At 36.0% G+C, this 16,391-nt stretch overlaps 1 protein-coding gene across 2 annotated transcripts; it reads right to left on the reverse strand.

Moving 5' to 3' along the window:
• Positions 1-378: 378 nt before the first annotated feature.
• Positions 379-16,391, reverse strand: LOC109046512 (phytanoyl-CoA hydroxylase-interacting protein). Of its 2 annotated transcripts, none has more exons than XM_042762738.1 (5): positions 16,218-16,391; positions 11,067-11,243; positions 5,984-6,158; positions 5,320-5,437; positions 379-1,413 (listed from the first exon to the last, which is right to left on the reverse strand). In XM_042762738.1, exons 2-5 carry the CDS (start codon positions 11,238-11,240, stop codon positions 879-881), a joined length of 1,002 nt encoding a protein of 333 aa, XP_042618672.1. In that variant the 5' UTR covers positions 11,241-11,243; positions 16,218-16,391; the 3' UTR covers positions 379-878. The 2 variants fall into 2 exon arrangements, with proteins under 2 accessions (XP_042618672.1, XP_042618673.1); XM_042762739.1 differs by having other exon boundaries at positions 11,067-11,266.

The following is a 16,391-nucleotide window of genomic DNA, read 5'->3' on the forward strand; positions in this document are numbered from 1 at the left end:
TAAATTAACATTGTGGAATACAGTGTGACATTATATCATTTGGAAATGTCAATTTCAGGCAGTTATCCATATATTTCCATTTTGGAACATTTGTAGACTTCATTAAGGTTTTGGAGCGCAGGCATTCTCGCTTGCACTCAAATACTGAAAAGTCAAGGCCTGTCACTGTTTTGACATGGATCTCTGAAGCAAAGAGAGAGATGTGAATGGCTTGCTCCATGACACCCATGCAGTACTATATTTAATAAGCTTCTTGCAATATTTTATGTATCACAATAACTAAAACTTGTTTAGAGGTGAACTGAAATACAATCTGATCTTAGGTGAAATACATCCATTACATGTTTTTCGATATAATCAACAGACAACCTACAAAAGTAACATGCAGAAACTCACAGAAGTGTTTTATTATTTGTTAAAACATTCTGTACACTTAATTTCACATTTTCTACAGACACAAAGACTCAAGACATTAATATTATTACAGGTGATACCCCAAATGACCCTGGACTGCTTTTACCTCCATTTTGTATAATACAGGTTTTAAAACAGTGAGTAAATGATGAAACATTTTTGGGTGAACTGTCTCTTTAAGATCTGAATAGTTGCCTCACAGATCATATGGCTGGATTTCATAACAAGTGGCTAGACTAGTAACCAGACTATCATGACCTCATTCATTTTTCATGTTCTTATTATTTATTCTTGACTCTTGTGTGCAATGCCTTTGGCATATTTAAAAATTCCAAATACCACTTTTTATAAAGAGTGAATATTTATTCAGATTCTCATTAGAACTTTGGGTCCCTTTCCAGACCATTGAGGTGCTCATGATTTGGCTTCCAGTTGCACTTCCAGTGACAGCTGCCATTCACAGTTCAGCGGCCCACACTGATATTGCACACCTTACAGCTCGGGTCTTTTTTGGCATTTGCAGTGGAAAGGCTCATGAGCTGGTGACGGCCGCTGATCTGAGACAGGATGCCGTGCTCCAGAAGCAAGGGCTCTGTGTACAGCACCTCTAGAATGACGTCACTGGCGTGACAGAAGACCGGTGCGTCTCCGGGCGTGTATGTCAGGAAACGATTGGTTGTTAGGTCCTGTTGTGGAAGGTGGCTCTTGCAAAAGCTATCCCCCTCCGATCCAGCAGGGGCCAGCACCAACACTACATAATGGTATGCTGTGTACATGCAGTAGAAGTCAGCAAAGTAGAGGTTTGTACTCGGGTTGAGGAGACATTCGGCAGAAATTTGGAAGCGCAGAGGACCATATGGGGAATCTTTGGGAGGAAGGCCTGTGTCAAACTCTGTGTTGCAGCTGAGGAAGACGCCACGGAGCTTTCCGTTAATGGGGGAGCCGTGACTTCCACTGTTGTCTTTGAAAGATGGGAGCATTGCACCTCCACACTCTGATCTATATAGAGAGATGTAGAATAATCAGTAATCTACCATTTCAAACACCATAAAACAGAAATGTTGAGATTAAAGGGGTCATGAACTGTCTTTTTATTATTTTCAAGATTTTAACATCAAAAAACATAATTTAGAAGTAATATGCTATTTTCTGTCCTGGTTTGAGCTCCTTCATCAGAACGCTCTGTTTGGATTGTAGACTCAGAAGTAAACACCCACTGCTATGATTGGCTAACAGTTGTGTATGTTTGACAGCCTACATCCTTCATAGATGGACACCGCTGTGATTTAGGTTAAACAAAAGTACATATCAATAACAGACAAAGCAATAGTGACCACTAATAAAAACAGTTTCTCACACTTGTGTGGTGCGACATTAATGTCGGATCCAATATAGTAGCACAGCATGGTCTCTAAGTGTCAGTCTTTCTGAAAATCCTGAATCGAATTGTGCCTTGTTTGTAAAGGAATCCACGGCAAAATTAAGTGAATAAAAGACCAGGTTCTTACTGGCGCAGTTTGGAACTTCATTACAAATAAAGTTCATCTTCTCTTTCCTAATGTTGAGATCAGAATGAAGACAATGCAAAGAATGTTTTTCCACAACTTAGCACTGCAGTGTATTGTTGTCTTCAGAGTCATCTTTATCTTTTGGTTTTGGTGTAGACCTTCGTTTGCTTCTCTCATTGTTTACACTGCATGCGCAAATTGGTGGGCGGGACTAAACAGGCAGAATCGGTGGGCGGGGCTAAACAGGCAGTGATGTAGAATCGGTGGGCGGGGATAAACACGCAGTGATGTAGAAGCAGGCGTTGATCTTCTTCTGAGGAGGTAGGGTTTAGCCACACTATTATGTCATAAAGTGGCACATTCAATCTGTTGTTTTGGCAGATAGGCCTCAATATAAGCTGTTCTTAGACTAACCAGAAAGTTTTGAGTCCTAAAACTTATTGGGCCCTATCATACAACTGGAAGTATTTTTGCTAGTTTCAGCCACAATATTCACTTTGAATATTACACACACAGGGATGAGCAGCAGCACACAAACATTTTTAAAAATGAAAAATTACACTGCGCCATGTAAATAGCGAACCTCTTTTAAAGGGGATGAGAGATGACGTTATGCCCAAAAAACACCCATTACTCATTAAGAGAATAGGGACAACCCGTTTAGACCATGCGTCTGGGCGCCAACCATTTTCTTGTCGTTAAACTAGCAAAAGTGGATTTGGACATGCCCCGAGTGCACCTGCACCGTGCGCTTTAGACCATCCGCTTAGATCGTTTAAATAGGGCCTACTGTTTTCATGATACAATGACTTCTTATATGTCAAAAGCTAAAGGGAATTTTGATTTCTCAGTTCATGACTCCTTAAAAGTCTGAAATGAAAATTCTATTTTCTAAATGCATCTGATCTTTTTGTTGACAATTCATCTGTGCATATGTTTAAAAAAAATTCACCCCCTAATATTAAATCCAAATATCATAGATCTTCTGGTGAAATGACTGTCTTCTCTGGTGACAAACAATATGCTGGACTTCTCCAATCATATAGTCATAAACCTGCCCTTTTCTTATAATACACTGCAAGCTCACATTCAGATCTTCCTCCGCCCAATCAACAACTGATAGACAAAACAAAGTCCTGCCATAAATTTTTCCCCCATAATCCCTTTCACGCTAATGTACATCACAATACAGAAGAAACCTTGATGTCATGTATTTCAGAGTAAAGTAGAATAATCAATGTGAAAAAATGAAAGGCAGGGTTTCATTTAAAGGGGTCGTATGATGCCATTTCAAATTTTCCTTTCTCTTTTGAGTGTTACAAGCTGTTTGTGAATAGATAAGATCCCTAAAGTTGCAAAGACTGAAGTCTCAAACCCTAAGAGATATTCTTTATAAAAGTTAAGACTTGTCTGCGCCCTCCTAAAACGCCTCGTTTAAACAGGCCCCCACATGTCTACGTCACAATGTGGGAAGATTGCATAACGCTGCCCAAATGTTCACCCAAAGAAAGAGGGCATAACTTTTATTCTCGCTGTAGTATTGTTGCCGACGGCGCCATGTTGTGGAGTCTCTGTTTCATTGTGAAAGCAAAACTACTTTGTTTGGCCTTCCAAAAGAGGACACAACTAGAAATCAGTGGCTAAGTTGTATTTTCAACACTGTTCCAGAACAGTCCAACCCAAATATTCAGATGTGTGCAGTGCATTTTACAGAGGACTGTTTCCTGAAACTGGAAGAGTAGACTATAATGCCGTCTGTGCACAAAGGCTGTTTCTATAAAGTTGGGCAGTTCCAACTTTGCAAGTACAGTCTGCCGCTTCTGACTCACAGCCTGTAAGTACGTTTTCATATTTAAAGGATTTGCCACTGATGATTCAAACGTGAGTTTTGAGTAGTGTAGAGTAGGCTTGTTGTTTGTTGTTTCTCCGATCACAAATACAGACATGGTTTTATGTTTACGTGGCGCGATACGCAACACAACGCGTAAAAAGACAGTATAAGTCATTATAATCAATAATTATGTCCCCACTGGATGCAACAAATGCCTCGTTTGTAATGGGTTTTATTGGTTTTGTTTCGTCGTTTTATTGGTTTTGTGGGACACGGCATCATAGTATGGTACGGGGCATAACATTTCCATCACACGCTTAAGGTATTCGGCCAATCATAATGCACTGGATAGCTGGCCAATTAGCATACACCTTGCTTTTCAGAACGATGAGCTTTTTTAAAAATCGACATGTTTCAGAAGACGGGGCATAGAGGAGCAACAATAATGTACAGTATGTGGAAAATAATGTGTTTTTTTAACCTTAAACCGCATAAACACATTACACCAGAAAAAACAACATAATGTTTTTTTAGCAACATCATATTACCCCTTGTAAGGACCATTTACACCAAGAACAATAACTATAACAATAACTGTAATGCAAACTAAACTAAAGGGAACATCGGATGCAAAATTCACTTTTATATGGTTTGCATATAAATGTGTCTCAGCAGTGTGTGAACACAACCACCCTACAATGATAAAAATCTATTCACTCTTTTTTTTAATCCCCCCAAAAACCTAGTCTCAATTATCAAGCTGTTTTGATTTTCTGAGCAGTATGATGTCATACTGCTGAAGCCCCACCCACAACCACTCATTTTTTTTCCATGGTAACTCACCACCAACTACACAAAAAAACAGGAGAGGGGCGGGGTAAGCAGAGCCCATTATAATTCAAAGAGACATGCACCGAAACAGGTACAAAATGTTGTTTTACACATCCATTGAGGAATTTTAACCAAACTATGTTACAGACATTTCACGAAAACCCTAAAGAATCACACCAGCTTGTTGAAAATGGGCAACTGATGTCTCCTTTAACGTCCACACCAGTTGATGTTTATCCTAAGCGTAAGCTGTAGTAATGTTGTCCATTGCTTTAAATGCTCAAGCACTTTTGGAGGACTCTAATTAACATTATAGTTAATGTCTTCAGTATGAATGCCTATTAAACACATGGTGAAGTGATTAGATTGTGAAAAGTGGACGTTCCATTAGAGAATGAAGCCAGACCTGAATGTAAGTTTGAATGTGGTCTAGTTAGCATGACTCTGTTAGCCTCTGCTGGTAGATGCCAGAACTACACCATCTGGAACATCTTGCTCTTTTGACAGACATTATAAACTTTTATATTTGATCCCCGCATTTGTGTAAATTTCTATTCTTGGGTGGCATTAATTACAAACAGTAATCGCCAACAATGGATAATTTGCTATGGCCTTAGGAATACAAAGGAATTGTGATTTCATGATAAATCAGACACTGCAGTCTCAGAGCTGTCAAGGAAAGATATATGTCGAAAGCAGCATGCAGAGAGACTGAGGAGGACAGATGACACTAACCTCACATACTGGAAATATTCAGGACTCTGATTGCGGTAGAAGACAGAGAACCTGAGCATCCTCCCAGAAGCGGCCTGAGCTTTATCTAATAGCTGCTGGAGATGCTCCATGGCATAATCTGCAGAAAAGAACCCATTTATTAAACCATTACTAATAAACATAAAACATAAATACTTCCTATAAAGCACTTAGGACAATAAACATGACACTGAAGGCAAGAAAAAGGAAGATGTGTCACGATTGGTTGTGTCTTCTATCTGAGCATTACATACAGAGTCAACAATAAATAAGCTATTTATTTGTAATATTTTTAGCATTAGTATTCAGTGACAAATTCGTGACATTAAGATTAAGTTAAGATACTCATGACACTTATGTGCTGTAGTGAGTAATTTGATGGTTATTTCCAGACAGGTTTCCCCAAATAGTCCTTCTGTTTATTTATTGGTTGGACAAAACTGGCCCCTCCCCCAAACTCACATCATTGGTTGAGCCTGTTGCTGTGTTGGGCTGCTTAAGATTTGACAGAGTCACAGAGTTTACTCCTTTTTTAATGCGATCAACTCTAAGAAATATCTTTTTGTCAGTTGTCTTTGTATAGCTAGGAGGAGGTATTTTAACAGTGAAAACACATTTCAATCTCTGTTACTCCGTCTCTGCTTACCCCCAGTGCAGAACTCCACTACTTGGCTCCATTCAGACACCTGATAGTCTCCGTCCGGCTGTCTGATGGCGGTCTGCACAGCGACACAGTACTCCTTTCGAGGGCTCAGGAACCAGTGGCCTCTCACAGCCATCGGCAAAGGTCCTGCTTTTGCCACTAGCTTGGTGGGGACATCCTGAAACGCCAAACACCAGAGGGGGCTTATAGTTAATTGTTGGCTTACAGGGCTTGTGTTTTGCTTTCAAGAGAACAACAACCAAACACAGATTTACAGATTACCCCTAAGTCTGGTATAAAGTGTGATCTGGTCAGCGAAGAGAGATCTAATTGAAACTGAAAAGTCTGCACTGCAGAAAGCTACAGCCATCAGATGATATTTGATTGTCTTATTATAAGGCCTCAGTAGTTTGACAATGATTGGCTTGATTAACAGTCCACTGGGGTTAAAAAAAAGAGTGTAAAGAAGAAAAGGTGCAAAACCTGCAAAAGGCTTGTCAGGATTTAATTGTGAAGGAACCCTTTAGCCTCCTGTCAGCAGAGCTGTCACTTGCCTGGATTAGGAGGTGTCAGCTTGTCAGAGACTTTGCCAAGGTGAGGAAAGCTGAAACACTGCTCTCACTGAATAAAAACCACAAGCAATGATTTTTAATCTAGAAAATGACAATGCATAGACCTCAATGCAATGAACTTGGTTATTTGCTTATTATTTGATAATTGTTGTCTATAATTTAAGAGTAATTTGTGTGTTACTTTAAAGTGGAGAGTCATGATTTCTAATCTACAATATTTTCCTTATAATTTACTTATACATTATAATATTATGCAATAAAGTTTGTGATTCATTGATACTTATATAAGCAGCCTAATCAGTGAGAAAATATGATTTCTGAGCAGATAACATCCGCATCCGTATCTGTATGTAACATCCAGTGCTGTAATCTTACGCCTGTTATGTGTTATGACTCTTCGGACTGGAAGGTGAAAGACATTTTCAAACTTCACTAAAGCGTATCGTATTTCCTCTCACATATCTATCACAGCTAATTAGTCTTGTTGTGGAGGCTCGAGTTTCTGACAAGCAGAACCGATTATGAAATGCTCAGAGGGGCGTAACCATAGCAACCCCCTCAGCAAGTCCTTTCCTTTCACCCGCAAATGCAATATTAGAGCCATGGCAAAATCAGATGTAATTTCAGATGCATTTAGCAGCAGTTCATGCCTGTATTATTTCTGGCAAACAATAAGTGCAAAAGAGATACTGGTAATGCTCCTACATTATGTCATTTTTAAAAACTAAACACAAAGAAGTTATACATTTATTCCGTTATGATCATCTCACCAGTATTCTCTCAATAGCACACTAAATTGACAATTAAGTTTTTATTGTGTCTTCTCATATTTTACAGTAAAGCAGGCTTTGAATGCAGCTTTCAAGAAAATTAGACTTGATAATTAAGTTTCACAATTATTTTATATGAAAGAATGTGTGTCTTTTTAAAACACTGCTGCAGATATTCATATGCAAATGGAAAGGACTCATCAAAAAAAAGAAAAAAAAGAAAAACTATAAAAATTAAATAGGTGGTCAAAATTACAAGTGTATGTATGTATATGTATTTTTGGTTTTATTTTTGAAAAGGATTGTTAGCCTGGGATTGCATGGACAAAATAATTTTTGATAAAAAAAAAGTGTTTTGTTACTAATACATAAAAAAATGCATGATGCCCTAAATTACTAGTGTACTAAATTAGACTGTTTTTTCAAAGCAATATTATACATGCTTTTAAAGGGGTGCTTGGCCTGGGATTGGGTGGGGGTTTATGTGTTTGTTGGGGAGGAAACATGTCCTGGTGAGTCATTATCCGCTCACAGCAGTTTCGGTCAGTTTCTCATGCTCCTGTATTAGAAGAGACATGAGCATCACAGAAGCCCTGAAGGGCTGCCCTGCGCTGAGCTGTCAGATGTGCTCATAACCAACACACCTACAGCCACCTTCTACACCCCCATCCTGCTCCCCATCCTACCATCTGCCTCTCCAGCGTCTGCTTTATTCTGTCTGTCCTTAATTTAACCTTTACACAGACAGGAAAGCAGAGGATGTTCAGCTTAAAGAAATATAACATACAAACAGATTAAAGACTAATTCATCTTAACTAATTTATTCGGCAAATTTAAAATGCCCTTTCGGTCCAATCTAGGTGCCCCCAGACACCCCCCCAACCACCTCCATTGTGCCCTCTTAATGACATTTCTCCCCTGCCCCTCTGGAGGTCTGTGCATGCCAATATGCCAGAAATATTCACTAATAAATAGCCAGTATGCTAGAAATATGCATATATTGAGAATTGGTCCTTAAAATAAAATGTTACTATGTTTTTTGTTAGCTCAGGATATTTACATTTAGCTACATTTATGCATTTGGCAAATGCTGTTATCCGAAGAAACATACACTGTGTTGAAGACATACATTTTTAATAGTTCATGCATGTTATTTTTGATAAGAATCAAACCTATGATCATGACGTTGCAAGCATCACATTCTACTTCTTTTGTTTAAAATTTAAATAAAAAAAAATAAAAAAAATTCTAATATTCATAATTTGTGAAAATTTTAAATTGTATGCAGTTTAAAAAAATTGTTATCATGTGAGATTTAAGTTGATGTTCATAATTTGTGAAAACGAATTTTTTTTATGCAGTTGTTATATGTGAGATTAAGTTGTATTAATTTTAACATTTTACAGTTTTATGATTTTTTTTTTGTTTTTGTATTTGTTATTTTTTTTCTTTAATAGTTGTTGCATGTGGTTTTAGTATATTTTTAAGAAAAAAAAAACATAATAAAATTATTTATAATTTTTATTATGTGTGTGTGTGTGTGTGTGTGTGTGTGTGTGTGTGTTTGAGAACATTAATGTTAAAACTGTTCTGTTTGAACTTTATGACTGATTGAGTTTTAACAATTTATTTAGATTGTTAAAATTGAGTTTTGGACCGGGTTTATTGGACTGAATTGATTTCGGCCTTTGATTAAAATTGTTGTTAAAATTTGTAAAAAATTAAAATTCAATTGATTACCTGCCAAATTTTCCAAAAATAATCAGGTGGAAAGAGTACAAAAATATTCTACTCAAGTAAAATACCATTACATTAATGAAATTTTACTTCAGTACAAGTAAAAGTACCAGTCTAAAAATCTTCAAGTAAAAAAGTAAAAAAACATTTTTTTTAAAAGTCTTTAGTTACATTTTAACAGTGGGAGGGAGGTCTCAAGTTCCTGGAGGGCACAGTCATGCACAGTTTGTGATCCAGTTAAATCTAATCATTTATATTATTTGAAAACTACATGGTATGTGTGCTGGAGCAGGGTTAGAACTAAACTACGGGCTACGGCCCTCCACGAACTGAGTTTGACACCCCTGGGATAGGCCTATTAATCTCAAACTAGTTGTTTTTAATTAAAGGAATCAGTTATTTAGAATAATATCAAACAAACTCATCTTTTCAATGCAGAGGAAAAGGCAGAAGTCGGAAGTGGCATTTAGATGTATTTACACACTGTTTTTAGTGCAGGACAAGAATGCATTATAACTGCCCTGCTGTTAGAAATGCATGTGACATAAAATGTTGAATACTCATTTGAAATAAGAAATTATTTATTTAAAAAAAAAAAAAGAAAGATACTTTAAATGTTTAAAATGGCCAGTATGTGTCAGCAAGTCACTGTTAATAAGTGGGGGTCATTGCGATTGAAACCGAATCATTTAAAACTGTTGATTCTTCAGGAACGAAACACTGTCAAATCAGAGACGCAAAAACTAGTGCTTTGGTGGCTGTGTTTGGGATTCTTTTTGTTGTATAAATAGAGCAAAAACAGGCAATATATGCGCTTATGAAACGCAATTGTGTGCCTAAAACGCAAGTCTCTTTAATTAACTAGTTTACTGAGGATCCTGTTGTAAAAAAAAAAAAAAAAAAAAACTATATTATATATACTATATGTGTGTGTGTGTGTGTGTGTGTGTGTGTGTGTGTGTGTGTGTGATTATGATGGTTTTTAGAGGAAAAGACGGCATTCTTTGTGTGATTTTGATTTACTATATGAAATGATATAAAAATATGTACATTTTCTGCCCTTATATCTTCAATTTTGTGATCATTCTAAAATTTTCAACATTACTGAATCACACAGTGAAAGAACGCACTATAAATGCGCGCGCACATCATTAAAACAACAATTTATTATCGCAGACGATATCGCACACTGTGTTTTTGACTAATTTGTGCAAAACCTCTTGACAGTTTAAACACCAAATGCACCAATTCAAACGAAAGCCCTCTACATGCTTGCGAAGGGTTGATGTCTTGTCGAGATTTTAGATAAGCTGCTAGTTTGGTCTCCCTAGGAAGCAGAGCACAGCTTACACTGCACAATAAAGCATGAATATGGCCAGGGGTTCCTTCATTTCCTTCGAGTTCACCTTCAGAATATGACGGGGTTTTCGTTTTCAGCCGTGTCTGCACCACTAACGCCTGTTTTGTGCGTCTGCATCTTTCTTGTGATTTTAGCGCGCAGTTTGCCCTCCTGCCCATTATTTACTGACGTAGTTTCCAGGGGTATTTAATGTATTTTAAAATGTGGCGAAGTACAATACTTCAAACAAAATGTACTTAAGTAAGTAAAATTACAGATTTAAAAAAAACACTTAAAAAAGTAGAAGTACACAAAAAAGCTACTCAATTACAGTAACGCGAGTAAATGTAATTCGTTACTTTCCACCTCTGAGTTTATACTGAAAGATGTCTTTTTGACAGTGAAAATCATGTCTTGACACCGAGTCCTCAGTTAATGGTCCTGTCCAGTGATCCCCACACAGTCCTCAGAGATATGTCCAGTGTCCCTGTTTAACCCCAGATTGTTCTGAAGGGACTGTCCCTGTCATAAGTTCATAATAAGTTCACAGATTCCACTGGCACTCGTTGTGCGACACCAAATCAGGGTTGTGTTTAATCCTGTGTGATCACAGAGAGAGCAGTGGAGCAGAACGAGATCTAAATGACACAATGACGGCGGATACTGACTCTGTGCTTGAAGCGGTTGTGCTCGCTGCCCTCTTTACGGCTCAAGTCGATGAAGTAATGCGTCACTCGGGACGTGTCCTCATGGGCCATTTCCCAGGTGATCCGGAACGAGTCACAGGTCACATCGCTGATCTGAATATTATGAGGTGTGGAGAGCAGCTCCACCTCAGCCATCGCCTGCAGGAACAGAGCACGAGAAACTGTCAAACAGAGAAAAATTACAGCCAGTCAGTGGGGAAAAAACAATCTGACCTCAGATGAAATTCAATTAACCTGTGAATAGATGACCCTTCAGCTGAATAAGACAGATAACCCTCCCCTCACACAGAATACTGCCTTCAGTATGAATTAAATTGATCTATAAATTAGTATATTAAGTTATAAATGTCCATTTAGCCGGTCTGAAACCAGTTTCCTCAAGATGTCATAAGAGTCGGTTTAGTCATTGACTTACAGACAGATGCTGGTTTCAGACACAGTATTACTCATCATTTATTCATTTGCCACTTTGTTTTTTTAAAGAAAAGGGTCAACTGAGGGTTAAATGTGCTTATGCTTGAAAGCTTAAGATATAGCAATGTCATTATGGATGTAAATGCTACAAATTGTACAAAACAGTGAGGTACATATGCAAAACTAATTTAAACAATGTATAGATAATGTTGACTTTTTTTTGGTAACATAAACACATAAATAAATGAATAAATCCAGTAAATTTATTTTAAATGTTTTTTTCTTTCTTCATGATGATGTCTTGCCTGTTTTTTCAACGTTTCCTTGCAAATAAGCTAATGATGATAAAAAATATGCAAAGAAAGTATGTCATTTTTAATGTCTATATACACTACCTTTCAAAATGTAATATTACATTTAAAATGATTAAATACTTTTATTCAGCAAAGATGCATTAAACTGATCAAAGGTGACAGTAAAAACATTTTTTTAATATAAATATTTTAAAATAAATGTTATTGTTTTGAACCTTCTGTAAATCAAAGGCTTCTGGAAAAAATGCATCATGGTTTTCATAAAATATTAAGCAGCACAACTGTTTTCAACATTGATAATAACCAGAAATGTTTCTTGAGTAGCAAATCAGCTTATTAAAATAATTTCTGAAGGATAATGTGACACTGAAAACTGGAGTAATGATGCTGAAAATTCGGATTTGCATCACAGGAATAGATTACATTTCAAATATATTCAAATAGAAAATATTTATTTTAAATTGCAGTAATATTTCACAATTTTACTAGTTTGACTATTTTTAAAAAATCAAATAAATGCAGCCTTGGTAAGAGACTTCTTTCAAAAACATGAACAAATTTGTACCGACCCCAAACTTTTCAACAGTAGCAAATAGAGTTTTATGTAAAATAAAAATAAAAACGCTTCTACATGGGTTACTGAACCCCGTTACCATATATATTATGGGGAAAAAAAATACTTTTACATAATCCGTTGACATGGTGACATCATTATTCTTTCAAGAATTCTTTCAGCACAAATCTAAATCTCATATTTATCACTTTATCACTTCAGTCAGTAGGAATCAATCATAAAATGTTACCATGATTTGTACTGAAAACAACTGATCATTAAAAAGTGGATATTTACAGAACTATCAGAATGAAATTCCCAAGAGGTGCTTTGTAACCTCGCAGTCTCCAGTTAAACTCAACTCTGTTGCCATTCACCCTGTTACGTTTAACGAATACATAGTTATATCCCTAAATTAAACCATTAAATATACAGTATTAATCTAGATGGCACAATGCAGTCTATCAACAGGTAAATGCATTATTTAGCTGATCATCTAATTAAACCGGTAGGCCGATTTCACAGAATGACCCGACTGCTGCCTCTCAGAGGAGGTATAATAAGCCCGCTGTGTGATGTGTGAGTAATGCTCTCTGCTCTCCTCCAGTGTGTGATTACTGTCATGAGTGTGAAGTGCAGTGAACGAGACTGTGTGTTTGATTAGCTGTCATTTCCTGTCCCTGTGACTGCTGACTCTAGAGTAATGTGAAGTCACACAATCTATTACTGTATCTGCCCTTGTGCTCTGAGAAACTCCCATAACTCTGAGAGAGAGAGAGAGAGAGAGAGAGAGAGAGCAGGTGGTTTATAACCACCTCTCTTTCTTGTCCTCCTTTCATTGCCTTCATTCAGTTGTTCTTTGGTTTTGCTCTTTGATATTTACATTTTTACCTACTCGATAAGTGTCCAAATAGGGGTCAATTGTATATGTAAAATGTACATGTAAGCTCAAATATCACAGATTTGGTGTATTTTGTTATAAATCTCCCGTATGGACTGTATGCTGAGGCAGAGCAATGCCAAGAGACTGGCATGGAAACGCTGGATGGCACAAATGTGAGCATGCCAGAAAATGAGAATATGTTTTACAGCAAGTACTTCACACATGAATGCTTTGGCTCGGAGACATATGGCAACCCTTAGGAAAGAGAAATACACTTTTAAATGAGAATTTATTACAGAAATATTATACTTTAAAGAACATACTTAAGTGTGTACTAAATTGAATGTTTTCGGACTCATGTTATTTGTAATTAAATGAATTTTTCAGTACATCTTTACATGTAATTTCATAATTACTTCTGTTGTTTTTGAAATATGGTTAAAGCGTACTGCTGAATGTACTGACAAGCATTTGTGGTAAACTAAAATGTACTTTAATGTCATTTCTATTGAAACTTTTATGCCATGTATTTACTTGTAATTACACATTTGTACTAATGAAGTTGCAATTTAGTACACTTAAAATATATTAACTTTAAATGCAATATTAAATAATACAGTACAGCTGAAATTATAATCACGTGCCTGCATGTGATTTAGTATGTTATTCAACATACAAATAAGTGTACTTCTTTAAAACATGACATACATTTATTGAAACAACGATTTTAGTAGTTTAAGATAAAACTTTTTTAATTTGACAATATTACAAAGTACACTTTTTAGAAATGTGATAAGAGAGAGACACTTCAGTGACCATTTATTTCAGTGAAATTATATTATCTGTATACATTTAAGTTTTGAACTACACTTCAAGCGCACATGCAGTGCAATTTGTCACAGAGGACATGTGTGTGTGGCCTGAAGTGATCATCCGCTTTGCCTCATGATTGAACATAATTGAAAACGTTAATTTAAGATTAACGAACTGTGAGTTTTCAAATATCCGCTCTCGTTCTCTGGACGAGGTATTACAGCAGTGGGAAGGCAGTAACTGCCATAATGACACGGAAACACATCAACTCCCCAGACTGCTGCCTTCATTCAAAGGGAATGTAGGCCATGATAAACATCCTCACAGGACTTGCATCAAAGCTGCAAAACACACACACACACACACACACACACACACACACACACACACACACACACACACACACACACACACACACACACTGCTGCCTGCTTACTATTTTAGAAAAACCTTTGAACATTTTTGAGTTTTGCTCTACTGCTCAGTCAAGATGCTACATGCTGTCTGTTACAAAATAAGCCTAAAAAACAGCAAGAAAATCTCATGTAAACATGTTTAGGTCACATTTTACCCCATAATGAAAGAAAAAAAAATAAACAATTTTATTTTGCACATATAAAATAAAGCATGTTTAAGAAACATAAAGTTTTTTGCATTGTTACATTTTTTATGACAGTTAAAAGTCTCATTACTGTAATATCTCATTACATTCAGACATTTTACTTTTGAGTTTGTGTGTGTGTTTAATTCCAATTATTCTAAATGATGATTCTCATTAAATTCTCATTAATGTTATAGTAATTTTTCATGCAATGATTGTATAAATCATTGAAAAAAAGCAAAAAAAAAAAAAAAAAAATCAGCAACAATGAATGTAATTTTTTTCATTGATAATTTACTATTAGATTCTCATTAAGGCTGATAACTAATAATTAATTTCAAAATAAAAATAAATTAACTGTAGTGTGTTATTCTATATTACACTTTAAGTTAATATATTTAAATGTACTAAATTAGAACTTCATCATTATAAATGTGTAATTACAAATATATTTTAATATAACAAATATATATATACTTAGAATCAAAATTTGAAGAAAACCTACTGTAATATGATAGAAATGTTGCATTAAAATGACTGTAATACAATATGAATAAATTAAAGACAGTACAACAAATATTTTGTGTAAAATCCTTAGAATTATCTAGAATTATATTATTATTGATAATATATCTACATTACAATAATATAATAAACAAATCCATTATAGTAATGTGAACTATAAATATGGTTAATTTTCATGAAATGTCACAATAATAATAATAAAAAAAGTCCTAAAATTAGGACTAATTTTGTTCAAGCAAAATGCAGAAATTTGTATTTATTTTTGTTATTTTGATTTTGCGTTCAATATGAAACTGTCATAGTCTTATGAGATTCACTCAGCAGTATAACAGCATTAATAAACATACTGAAGTCTGTTAAGATAATTATTAAGAAAGTCATTAGTATTGATTGTGTAAATATGTGGGCACATATATACAGTATACATATCATCAACAGGTTTGTACTATGCAGAACTACAGGGATGCACATCATAAGATGTAAACAGGTTTTTTTTTCTTTTTCAGATTTTTAAATTTACCCAAAACCTTTTTGTGCATCAGTGTATTCAGTGACCCATACATGCTAAAGTAAACATAAACGTGCATGCAGAGTCCCAGAGAAGTGAGCCACATTCACACATGATTAATGATCACCTGCACAAACTGCGGCGTCTGAACTGAATGGGTTTCACTGAAATAGCTGCTGGAGAAACGAGAGCCAGATTCTCACAGTATTGATGACTTTGTCATGGTTCAGATTTCTCTTCATGAGCCAATCACATATGTATCTGCAATGCAGCTCTGTGCTGGGAGTGAAACTATTAAAAGCAACACTGTGCTACATTTCACTCTGATAGACAGAACTACAAAAGAGAGGGAAAAAGCATCACCACAAGCAAGCACACTTTGAACGCAATGGAGGAAAGGAGGAAAAAATTAAAATAGGAAAGATGGCAAAAAAGCATTAATATAAATAATAATGAATGGATTATTGAATTGCTTTTAAGAAATAAAAAAGAAAGACGTACCTCTGTGTTCAGAAGCAGCTGTGATGATGAAGAAGTGAAATGTTCACAGACAGAAGCTGTATGAATGAGTGTGGCTTTGATTCCTCGTCTTTTCCTCTCTTTCACTGCTGCCCTCTCCTAAACGAGGATGAAAACTGAGAGCGAGGGGATTCTCGTTTGCCTCCTCGTGCTCAC

The sequence above is a fragment of the Cyprinus carpio genome, chromosome A8 (genome assembly GCF_018340385.1).
Source record: "Cyprinus carpio isolate SPL01 chromosome A8, ASM1834038v1, whole genome shotgun sequence".
NCBI classification, from domain to species: domain Eukaryota; kingdom Metazoa; phylum Chordata; class Actinopteri; order Cypriniformes; family Cyprinidae; genus Cyprinus; species Cyprinus carpio.